Here is a 12,116-nt window from a genome sequence, read left to right on the forward strand (position 1 = left end):
CCGTGTGCGCCCACTTCTCCAGCCCCTCCAGGTCCCTCGATGGCATCCCTTCCTGCTGGGGCAGCTGCTCACCACTGGACACCGAGCTGTCAACCACAACTCCTGGGCACAGCAAGTTTCGTGTGCTGATGTAGGGTTGTGTGCCAGGCTGACGTAAGGATGGACCTGCCCCTGTTAACTTTGCCTCTCATTTACCTTTAAATCCAAAGGATTATTCCCTTCTCTTCAGTTCCTAAAGGTCAGGGGGACCGTTCACCGCATACTTTATCTTCCAGTGTCTCATTCCATGTTCATCCTCCTGCTGACAGACTGACGGGGCTGAAGGCAGGTGTGATGACCAGGCGGCACAGGGCAGCAGTGCAGGAGCAGCTTGCCACAGTGGGGGCCACATGGGCACTGCCTGGATGCTGGACGGTGCCCTCACCTCTGGAAATCTGCACGGGGGGGTGGAGGGGTGAGCTGAGAGGTAGCGACCGTTTCGCTTCTATGACAGCTGACGGGGCAGGGGCAGCTGCATCGACACTCGTGCTTGGTGAAGGACTGATGCCAAGAGCAGCATCTGTTGTGGGGACACAAAGCTGATACGAATCTCCTGCGTCTGCACCGTTGCACCCCTGGCAAGGGAGGCGTTCGGGGTCAGATCAAGGCAAGCTCGTGCTCTCGCTTTGACTTGCCCTAGTGGATGCACTGCTTGGAAATGGGGTAATGTGCTGAACACAACCTAATGAGGAGAATAAGGACAAAGAAAAGTGCAATAAATAGTTCCTTACGTAAAGGGTTAATGCTTCAATCTCCTTATTGTCTTAAGGAGCGGACACTTAGCTGCCTCCAGCTCCTACGGCGCAAACCGCAATCTGATAAGCAATCGGCTTTGGGAACCTGGCAGGTGCCACGTGGCGCCGTGACCCGGCCACTGCCCCTCAGGCAGCAACTCCCTGCTGCTTCCCTGGGCTCAGAGCCTGGTGGCAGCGGTTCCATGAAGCCGAAGCTGCTGTCCCACAGCCCCTAACGGGAATCGGTGCTTCAGAGGGGCAGGCACGATGAGGCAGCTGGAGAGGAGGCGTGTGAGTCTCTCTGCAGGGCTGAAGATTGGGGATCGCCGCGGCTGCTGCCAGACCCCGGAGGAGGAGGATGTCCACATCCCGTTTGCACAGGAGAGCCTGGTAAAGCAGTGGAGCTCCATGCAGAACGTGACAGACAGCAACCAGGAGAAAAGCGAGATGCCCCTTCAGAGGAGCAAGTACTTCCTCAACATTAACGTGGGCGGCACGCTGTTCCACATAGCCTGCAGAGCGGCAGCCCGATACCCCGTCACCAGGCTTGGGAAGCTGGCCATTTACACAGACCCTACGAAGAAGCTGCAGCTCTGCGATGACTACTCAGTGCAGAAGAACGAGTACTTCTTCGACAGAGATCCTTCCATCTTCCACTACATCTTCCACTTCTACCGCAGCGGGGTCCTGTGGATAATGGACGAGATGTGCCCCAGTAACTTCGTGGAGGAAATCGAGTACTGGGGAGTCCACCTGAAATACTCCCAGCGCTGCTGCCGGATCCTGTTTGAGGAAAAGCAAGACGAACTCAGCGAGAACCTGAAAATACAGAAGGAGCTGGAGGCAGAACTGGAGCCTCTGGAATCAGCGGAGCAGTTTGAGGGCAAATGTTTGGGGCAGTTTCGGAAGATGATCTGGAACCTCATTGAGAACCCTTACTCTTCTGTCCCAGCCAAGATCATTGCTGTCATGTCAAGCCTCTTTGTGCTCATCTCCATTGTGGGCATGACCCTGAGCACGGTGGAGGAGATGCAGCACAAGACAGGGAAGCAGTGGATGGAGCTGCTGGAGATGGTCTGCGCCATCTTCTTCACTTCCGAGTACCTCATGCGGCTCATCTCCTCCTCCAGCTTCAAGAAGTTTTTGCGGGCGGCGCTCAATGCCGTAGACCTGGTGGCCATTCTGCCGTTCTACATCCAGATCCTCTTTGAGAATCTGGACGAAGGAGACACCCTTTACCACGAGGAGCTGCACCAGATGGAGAATGTGAGCAAGCTGGGCAAGGTCCTCAAGCTCATCAAGCTCATGAGGATCTTCCGCATCCTCAAGCTGGCGCGCCACTCCACCGGCCTGCGGGCTTTCGGCTTCACCATGCGCCAGTGCTACCAGCAGGTTTGCTGCCTCCTCCTCTTCATCGCCATGGGGGTCTTCACCTTCTCTGCTCTCATGCACTCGGTGGAACACGATGTCCCAGGCACCAACTTCACCAGCATCCCCTATGCGTGGTGGTGGGCAGCGGTAAGGTGTGGGCGCCTCTCCTCCGGGGAGGGGTGCGGTGTCGCTCTGTGGGACGGGGCTGCCTTGGTGCTCTGGGGATTCGGCACCGCTGCTGGCCAGGATGCAGGAAGGGGCCCCGGTTTCCCAACTGCTTTGTAGTGATGGGCAAGGCAGAGCCCTGCACGCTCTGAGGAGAGAAATCAGAGATTTGGACTAATCTCAGAGGCTCCAAAGTCAGCGCTAGAGCAGGTTGTTGGGGCAGAGCCTGCACTAATGTAGCCTGGATTGGTGACAAGGCGGACATGGCTCAGTCTGGGCATTCCCTGCAGTGGCAGCTAGGACCCAAGCAGCTGGGTGGCTGCGGTTCGTGCTCTGTGGGTACAGGGAGAGCCACTCATCCCTGCAGCCTGTGCAGCAAAGCAGCTCGCAGAACACAAGGGGACACACAGAGGCAGGGCTGGTGGCACCCAGGGCTGTACATGAGAACCTGGGGGACACAATGGCACATCCTCAGCCTGTGTGCAGAGAGGGGACACAGACCAGAGGGTGCTGCCACTGGGGACAGGAGCCTTTGTTCACTGCCTGCAGAGCCAGCAGCTCTGCTGAGCCAAGCACTAAAATAAACTGGGATTAACTCAGGGGTGAGGAGCAGCTAAAGCACTGGAGAGCCAGGGGCTGTGAGGAGATTTTGCTCTACAGAGGAAACGATCCCACTGATCACTTCTGCTGTTATAATTCCCCTTGGCCACCACAGGCTGCCTCCTTCAAATGCTTTCCTCCCAGAGGAAGTTCCTCTTAACAAAATCAGCCCATCTGGGTTTTTTAATGCTGGGAGGTTCCTGAATGGCTGCTCCCAGCCCTGGTCTGCATCTCTCCACTCAAAGTCCAAACCCTTCTGCCTCAGCTCTTGATGTGGCCCATGGCTCTGCTCCCCTAGCCCAAATGTGGCTCCCTGGGGTGTGTCTCTGGGCAGTGCCTGCATTTCCTTTGAAAGGAGCATCCGGGAAGCTTCGACCCTGTGGGACTGGGCAGGTTTCAGCCAGGAAGGGCCGAGGCTGCTGCTCCCTGGGGGCAGGAAGCTCCGACAGACAGTCTGGCTGATGAGAAAGTTCAGCTCGGTGATGTCCTGCTGCTTTGGAAGAGATGCACAGCAAGGGGAGGAGGGAGCAGGGAAGCTTGCCTCTGGTCTCTGCAGCTGGGGCCTCATCCAGCACCTTCCCCAGGATCACGGGGCCCACCAGGCTGCAGCCCGTGGGGCTGGGCTCAGAACCTCAGCAAGTGCCACTGCCAGCAGGGTGAGGGTCCCAGGGTGCAGCCCCCACCCTGCTGCTTGCCTGGCCAGGGCACCCTGCTCTGCTGCCTCGCATGAAGCGTCCCCACACTTGTGTGGCTCCCTCCCATCTGGACCAGGGCTGCATTTGCCCCGGTGCAGGAGGAGGCAGCAGGATTCTGAACCAGGCACCAGTTCGTGGACGCTCGGGGCTGTTTCCCTTGTTTCCGCAGCCCAGGCCCTGCTTCAAAGGCTCCTTTTCCCAGGCAAACCCAAGCTCAAACACCAGATCCTGCCCCAGCCCATGGCAGCCTGCACCAAAGCGTCCCCAGCTGCAGGGAGAGGGCCCTGCGTGGGTCGGGGAGAGGTGGAGGAGCAGGGCAGGGGGAGAGCCCACAGCTGGCTTTGCCATGAGGGTGCCTCAGCCCGTGCTGGAGCTGGTGCACGGGTGGGCTGATGGCCCCAGGCCGTGGCCGTGCAGGCTGCTGGAACAGGGAGAGCTGAGCTGGCTGCAGACGTGGTGCAGAGCAGTTCCTGGGTGATCCTGCACTGGGGAAGAGCAAGGTGGGTCCCCTCATCGCCAGGTGGAGCCTGCACAGCACGTAGCGTTGCTCCTTTCTATTCCTCTCCCAGGTCAGCCTCTCCACCGTGGGCTACGGAGACACCGTGCCCGACACGGTGCTTGGCAGGATGGTGGCGTTCGGCTGCATCTCCTTTGGCATCATCCTCAACGGCATGCCCATCTCCATCCTCTACAACAAGTTTTCTGACTACTACGCCAAGCTGAAGGCCCACGAGAACGAGACCAGCCTCTCCCTCAAGCTCTCCAGGAGGTTCCGCTTCAAGGAGCGAGCTCTGCGGAAGCTGTCCGAGTGCTGCAGAGCTGAGCCCCGCTGCCACCGCTGACCCCACGCTTCCCAGTGTCCTTCCCACCAAGCCCAATTCCCTTTCCAGCACCCGGCGGTGCCGCAGGGGCGCAGAGAGGGCTCGGGGTGCTGCTGGGCTGGGAGCCGCGGGTGCTGGCCACGCTGGGGTGCAAAGGTGGCAGCCAGAGCGTCCCCGGGAACAGACCTTCAATAAACCAGAGCTGAACGGTTCATCGGGCAGCCACTTTGTGTTAATGAGTGAACAGCTCGTGCTGAGGGGTGAGCAGTGAGCTGAATCACCCCCACTTTTCAGCACACCGCTGTCTGAGGAGGTGCCTTGCTGTTCCCTTGAAGTGTGGCACCGATCTATGACCATACAGAAACTGCCTTGTGCTGCTCGGAGTGCACGGCCGGGGCAGAGGGGCTTTGCCTTGTCCCACTGGGGCAATTGGCAAGGAGTGGACATCTCCCCGGGGGCTCACAACCCCCTTCCCATAGGTGGGAGGAGGTGAGCCTGGCTGCAAGTTGGTTTCGGGTGTGCGAGCACGTCCCGATGGGCTCAAGGGGGAGGATCCCCCCCTTCCCAAGAGGGATGGGGAGAGGGGCCCCGGGCGGGTGCTGGGAGCAGGTGGTGGCAGGGAAATGCCACCAGCCATGGGTGCTTTTGAGTGAGCAGCGGGGAGGAAACTGGTGCCTACCAACTGGGGTGGGACTTGGTCGCTGGCAAGCTGAGCTTAGAGGTGCTGGGGGTGTGGTGCTGGTGTCTGGGGCCCTGGTGAAGCGAATGCTGCAGTGAAACTGTTGGAAAGAGGCAGAATGGGCACGCCTGCAGCTGCCCTGAGCCCCAGCACCCACCCCAGCTCCCCAGGGATCCCCCCACCACGGCATCTGGCTGACAGATCCTGAAGGCATTGGGCTGGGAGACACGGCCAAGGAACAGAAATCAGCAACCAAAACTGCCCCAGAGGCTGAGCTGCAGCTGAATCGTCGTTTCTCTGCTCCTGCTGCCCCACGGGGTGTTTGCTGTCCCTCGGCCAGCATTGTCACAAGCAGTGGTCACAGAAGAAACCCCGCTGAGAACAGCACGTTTAATAGCTCCTCTGACTTCATTTTACAAAACGCAGCAATGTACAGACATTTACAGGACACTGTACAGGCAGTTTCTGTCATATATTAGTGCTCTTGCTATTTACATATAGTACAGCCTGCAGGAAGCCTTTGCAGGCACGGAAACCTGCACACCCTGCATGGGGCACCCTGACACAGAGCCGTTCCCCCGGGGCTGCCAGCTCCGAGGGCTCATTTGGCTCGATTCAGTTCAGCCCTGAGCCTTCCCAGGCAGAGCCGGGCACCTCCTTGCTCTGCTCTGCCCAGTCTCTGTGGTACCGCTGCGGGTTTTTGCAGGACAGACCCTCGCAGAGAGATCCCTCTGCAGGAGGAAATCTCCACATCGCCTCTCGGTGCTCCCAGAGGGAGCAGCAGCAGCCCCCACTTGCTCCTCCTGCCTCAGTGGCAGCCGCAGCTCCCAGCCACCATGTCGTCGTACTGCTTGAGGACCACGTTCTCGTCGTCGTCGAAGTAGAGGAGGTTGATGGAGTGGAGTTTGTCCGGCACGCAGCAGGGGCTGCTGACACCCTCACTCAGCTTGAGGGCGTTGATGATGGACTGCACGGTGGCGTGGTTGGTTGGCCGCATGTTCTCGCCCAGCGGGAAGGGGCAGGAGCCTTTGCAGTGGTAGGCGTTGTAGCCCCGTGGTGAGATGATCCACCCGGACCAGCCGATCTCCTCGAAGTCCACGGACAAGGGGTGCCTCTGGCAGGGCTGGAGCCGGTCCAGTGAGCGTGTGCTGCGTGGCCCGTTCAGCTTGGGCACTGTCATCTTGGCAGGAAGAACAGGGTCCTGAGGCTGTAAATCTACCCCAAACGAGAAAATGATTCCATTAGCACGAGCGCATGAGCCTGAAATGAAGGAGGAAGCAGAGCAGCAGCCCTGGCCACCCCTCCATGCCCGCTGTCTGCAGCTGCCCTTAGGTCAGACGGCCACCGCCATGGAGCTGATCAGTGAGAGCAAAACCCAAATTTACATCTGTAAGCCCGCACCCATGTTCAGGCTAACCCGATGAGAACAGGAGCAGCCCGAGCACCCTGCAGGTGAGGTATCGTGGCACCGAGCTGTGCTGGGGAGTGCAGCACCTACCTGGGAAGTCAGCCGTGGGCAGGGACGCTCCCCGGCGCCCGTCATCAGTGAACAGGACCAGCATGGGCTTCTTGCTCTCGTGGTGGTCCCTGCTGGACGCAAACTGTATAGCAGGGGAGTCGAGCGGGCTCCCGCCCAGGCCATGGACTGTCACCAGCAAACCCCGATTGCTACTCTCATCTTCGGTCCAGTCGCGAACCTGGAGAAGCAAAACCAGTGTCACTGCTGTGGGATGGGGCAGGTGTTGCTGCAGTGTCCCCACTGCAGGTGACAGGTGAGGTGCCCCCTGCCACCCCACGACACCCAGTGCCCCCCAGGCAGTGCAGCTGCAGCCACGGGAAGGGGCTGTGCTGCTCCCGGGCTGCGGCACAGGGAACGCAGCAGGGGCCACAACTGCAGAACTGCAGCACGATACCAGGACAGATCCATCCACCAGAGCTCATCCCTCCCCACAGGCTGCATGCCCTGGCATTGCTGTTAAGAGGGTGGACAGCAACTTGCATTGCAAGCCCAGATGGGACTGAAATGGGTTTAAGAAGCTGCAGCACGCAAAACATTTGTGTTGTTTTTGGGTTTTGTTTTTTTTTTCCTCTGTGCCACTCAACTCAGCGTAAAAGTACTCACAGCCTGTGTGATGGCAAAGACCTCCCAGCCAGAGCCCTGCAGTGAGAGGAGCCTGGATGCCAGCAGCTTCTGCCCCTGGGGGGAGTCCGGTTCAGTCTTGTCCAGAATTTGGTAGATGCTGACCTGGGGAAGGAGGCAAAGGGCAATGAGCACCCGTGGGTCGAAGGGGAAACCCCCTTGGCACAGGTACTGGGAAAAAAGGAGGGAAATGGAGAGAAAGCACCTGTGGTATCCCTGAGCACAGGCTGGGAGCGCCCCCATGTCCCTCTCCGCACCCTGTCCCCGTCCCCCTCCTCACCTGGCAGAAGTGGTGCCGTTTGGGCCCGTCGGTGGCTTTTGGCCAGAGGCGGAAGAGATGCAGCTCCGCTGTCAAGATCTTTTCATTCTTGGCCACGCTGGAGAGGACGAACAGGAACCGCATCTTCTCGCCATGAGCTGCAGGGAGCAACAGGTTGGGAAGCGGAGCCAGACAGGAGGGTGGGGGAACAGCGCTCAGCCCCCTCCCGCAGCCCCCCTCTCCCCAGCACCCAGGGGCCTCCCCCCTTACTTTTATCCAAGAAGCTGCGGACCGTGTTGCCCTCCAGGATGTCGGGGTTCTTGGTGACACCATCAGCGTTGGCCACGGTGTTGAACAGATCCACCATGTACTGGGGCGGCTGCTTGAAGTGAGCTGGGGGGGGCGGAGGGTCTTCGATGCCAAAGACTTCCAGCAGCCTCTTGAGCGCCTCAGCTCGCCGGCTTGCTGCGCTGGCCAGGCTCGGGCACGCCGGCCGTGCCAGCACCACCAGCAGCAGCAGCACGGTCCCCAGCATGGCTCTGCTGTCCCAGCCCCGGCTCGACTCCCCCCCTGCCTCCCCAGCACCGCATTTATAACTCGCTGGAAAGATGGATCGGGGTCAAATATGCACATGAGCAATCAGGAAGGCAAAGAGAGCTAATTGCCATGCTAACAAGGTGCAAAGCTGGGCTCCTGGGCACCCTACACCAATTAGCTCCAGTACACAAGCAGGAGGGGAGCGCTGCACCACAGCTCCAGGGAGACACAGGTCCCGGCTGCACAGCCCCTCAGCAGGGCTGGCCAAGCTGCGTTTGCTCTCCCTAGGAGACTAACTGGTTTTTAATGACGGCACTAATGGGACAAACAGGAGAAGCTTTGTGTGGGGAAGCAAAGAGGGAGAGGAACAGCCAGGGCTGTTGCATGTGTCCCCTCCTGTCCCCAAGCTGCTCCGGCTGCCCTGCATGGCAGGGGGGCTCAGTGTCGTGCAGGTGTCCCTATCCGTCCGCCCTGCTAAACGTGCGGGGTGGGGGGTGTGTGTGTGTGGGGTGTGTGTGTGTATCTCCAATTGCCTTCCCCAGGATTCACAGGCATTTGCTGGTAATTCTGCAGTGCCCAATATTATTGAAATACCACGAGAACCCTGCAGGTTCAGGATGATGGGATAAAAGCCAATTCCTTGCTCGTGTTCCCTACCCAGAGGGAAACCAGGTTGGTAAAGGTGACCGCGCTGACACAGTGCACTTGGACTCTTTACATTGGCTGTTTGTTCTAATGCCACATGACTGAACAGAAAAATTAGCACTATACAATGCCATCCAGTCAGACAAAAGGAGCAGGATTAGAAAAGCCTGTTAGGTTTTATAGTGACCCGTGAATCCCACAGGAAATCCCTGTGAAGGAGGCCCGCAGGTACTTGCTCTGTGAGCAGCTTGGTGCAGAGTGGAAGGTGCAGGAGCAGAGCTGGACCTGTCCGTGTGTCTGTCCATCCTCTGGCAGGACTGAAGCACTTCCAGACCAATGCCGGCAGGAGACGAACCAAAGGCTGCTTGGCCAGCTGGCAACTGTAATTTATCCTAACCCCACGTTTTGATGGTGAAAGGGCTGTTAATTATCCAGAATACACAGGGAGGCAGTGACAGGCCTGGGTTAATCACCAAAGGAAACTATTCCCATCCTGTGGCTCCTTTCCTTTCCCTTCCCTGCTCGCTAGCTGCGGGGCTTCCTGCCAAGGGGACACCTCCATCCCAACACACCCACCTCCCTGATTCCCTCTCCCACCTGACTCCTGCTTCACATTTTGCGGGTGGGAGCAGCCGGCCCTGTGTGGTCCCAGTGCCAGACAGCCACATCCATCCCTCTGCACACCGCATCCTCCCGGGATGTTTGGGCAGACCGAGGGGCTGGGGAGCTGCACAAGGGAGCCCCGAGGAGCTGCGAATTGCCCCTGATGTTTATTTTACAAGCTGCAAAACATTTTGCGGAGGGTTCATTTATGCAAACACTGTTTAAAATAGCTTTCATTGATAAAATAGCCTTCTCTCATTTACATATACTACAGACAGTCTGGCAGGGGTCCTGCAGGAGCCCCACCTGCGGGTCCCCAGCCCCGCTACCCCCTGCACTTGCACTGCTGGATGGCCACGACGGTGCGAGTGCGGTCTCGATGGCTCCTGAAGATGTGTACATCATAGCGGTGAGGGGCACAGCGGCGAGAGGCAACCTCTGCCCAGACCAGACATTTCTCTCCACCTTGTGACTCCCTGCAGTTAGAGACAAACCAAGTACATTCCCCGCCCGCCCCTCAGGCCCCAGGTTCCTGCCATCCATCACCTGGAAAAGGGGAGATGCCCGGACCAGGGAGGTTCTGCCTCTGTTCCTCATTTCTGGCATAGCTCAGCAGGCTGCTTCCTCCCTCTCTGCCCATGCAAAGCATGGATTTTTTTTCTTTCTGGGTTGATTCATTTCCCTACACGTTTGACACATTTTGTCTCTGAAAGCAACACAAAGTGCTGCCCTCCTGGCCTGAATCAACCGTTTGAGCCTCCCCATCCTCTCCTTCTCCTCCTCCTCCCTCCTCCACCCTGCAGGAATCACAGGCAGGGAACAGCAACGACACATTCCAGGCCAGAGAAGGCCTTTGTCAGGATCTTCTCCCCATCTTTCTCTGCTATTGTGGGGGACCACAAGCTCTACAACCAGCTGCCTGATGGCTGAATTCAGCATTGTCATCAGCAGGTTATTATTTATCCCTCGAAGCAACAGAGCTGCTGTAGCACCACTGCAAACACTGCTGTGTTTCAGCTTTGTCCCTGTATGATCAGACATGGGTGAGCTGCAGGTGCTACCCCAAATCTGCCCCGGTGTTACCCCTTAGGCCCTGCCCTGGGACCCTTGGGGTGTTGCTGTAGGGCAGTGGGAACAGAGGCAGCTCCAACCTGCCCGGGATGTGTGCGATGTGCCCATGAGGGGCCAGACCCTGCCAGCTGTGCTTACCTAAGCAAGCAGGGATCCCCCGAGGAGCAGCTGCCCAAGCACCTTCCCACATCAATTTCCTGCAAAGATTTGCAAAACAAAGGCATGAAAATCCCCCACCGCACCTCGCAGGGGACACTCCAGGGGACTGGTCGTGCATCCCTGTGCCCGCCCTCCACCCCCAAGCTGAATACACACCCCTGTGCAAAAGGGCAGCAGGGAGGCAAAGCTCACAGGGAGAAGTATTTTGGGGGCACATTATTATTATTGCATCGTAGTTACCTATGCACAAAAGCTATGCTGAAGCCGAGTCTGTTGAACTGAGCTTAAGACATACTTAACTCCCTTTTTCACATAAATAACTCACTATTCCCTTAATTAGTTTTTAAAGAAATCCTCACACCCCCCCTCAAAAAAAAAAAAAAAAAAAAAAAAAGCTGTTTGTTACTTTACACCAATGTATAAATGAATTAGTGGCATAGGATAAAGTAAGTGTGAGATTTTTACCACTACAGATTGTGGCCAGGTTTTGCTCAACATTTCTGGGAGAAGCTGCCCACGGCAGAGCAGCCTGGGGTTGTTTGAACCCCTCAGATCAGCAGAGCTGAGCCCATGGCAGGGGAGACCAAGCTGCAGGGACCAACCTTGAGCCGTTTCTCCCTGTGTCCTGTGGAGCTGTGCACAATTTCATAATAATATTCCACTTGGGAAACACGATAGCATTTCTCCTTCATTTCGCAGCTCTCCAGTGTCTGAATCACCTTCCCACCACTTGGATTTTTGACCAGGGCAGTGCTGAACTTTGTGGGCATGCAGAAAAGGCTACCTGCAAGGAAACAAGATGGAAATTTAATCTGGGGCTGTCTCTGAGGCCATCACAACTGCAGCATCCTTGAAATGTGTCTGTTGTGTGGTTCTGGCATCCAGCATGGGAAGTGCTGTTTTTCCATGTGAGGGGCCCCAGCTAAGATTTTGGGGCTCATTCTTCCACCAGCTCGGGGCTTCAGCTATAGATTTTGTTCTGCCCTCTCAGTTTCAGAGCACAGGGCAGAGACAGCTAATTCTGGGTAGAAATTGTGAAACCTGCGAAAGCCACATCCCTGGGGATCCAGCATGAGCTATTACATTTTATCTTTCAGAAAGAAGGACTTTGAACATAAAATATTCATGGCAGAGCTTTTTCCAGAGACATCCTCTCACGCCAGGGAGCTGGGGAGCATTATTTGACATTTACTCATTCAGCTTCCTCTGGATTTCACCGGGCTGCTGTGCCCAGCACAAGTCCCTGACCCCACCAGCCCATCACCAGCCCAGTGCCACGGTCTCTCCTGCCCTGGAGCAATCCCTGCATCCCGCCACCTTCCTCCTAGCACGGCCCAGGATGGGGTTTTGCTGTGAGGCTGACAGCTGGCTCGTACCCCCCCGGAGCCCACCTTCCCCCGAGCCTTTCAGACAGACCAGTTGCTTCCCAGTTCCCTGAAACAAAAATATTCAGCTTCCCCCCAAAATATTTGCAGCTGCTCTTGCCCTGCTTGGCCACAGGAGGGGAAGGGGCCAAACACCCCCTGCAGATGCAGGTTGAGTCCTGCTTCCCCTTTTCTTCCTGTATTCAAGCCTTAATTCAATGGCAAATGCACTGT

General features: G+C 57.4%; 2 protein-coding genes across 2 annotated transcripts; one reads left to right on the plus strand and one right to left on the minus strand.

Annotated features, from left to right (window-relative positions):
- Positions 1-1,040: 1,040 nt before the first annotated feature.
- On the plus strand, positions 1,041-4,446 carry LOC116499264 (potassium voltage-gated channel subfamily V member 2-like). Its single transcript, XM_032203946.1, has 2 exons — positions 1,041-2,291; positions 4,174-4,446. Exons 1-2 carry the CDS (start codon positions 1,041-1,043, stop codon positions 4,444-4,446), a joined length of 1,524 nt encoding a protein of 507 aa, XP_032059837.1.
- A 1,466-nt stretch (positions 4,447-5,912) lies between these two features.
- On the minus strand, positions 5,913-8,038 carry LOC116499204 (bone morphogenetic protein 2-like). Its single transcript, XM_032203881.1, has 5 exons — positions 7,774-8,038; positions 7,525-7,661; positions 7,227-7,349; positions 6,603-6,801; positions 5,913-6,319 (listed from the first exon to the last, which is right to left on the minus strand). The coding sequence occupies exons 1-5, from the start codon at positions 8,036-8,038 to the stop codon at positions 5,913-5,915; spliced, it is 1,131 nt and encodes a 376-aa protein (XP_032059772.1).
- Between the last annotated feature and the right edge of the window lie 4,078 nt (positions 8,039-12,116).

This window comes from Aythya fuligula, chromosome 26, assembly GCF_009819795.1.
Source record: "Aythya fuligula isolate bAytFul2 chromosome 26, bAytFul2.pri, whole genome shotgun sequence".
NCBI lineage: Eukaryota > Metazoa > Chordata > Aves > Anseriformes > Anatidae > Aythya > Aythya fuligula.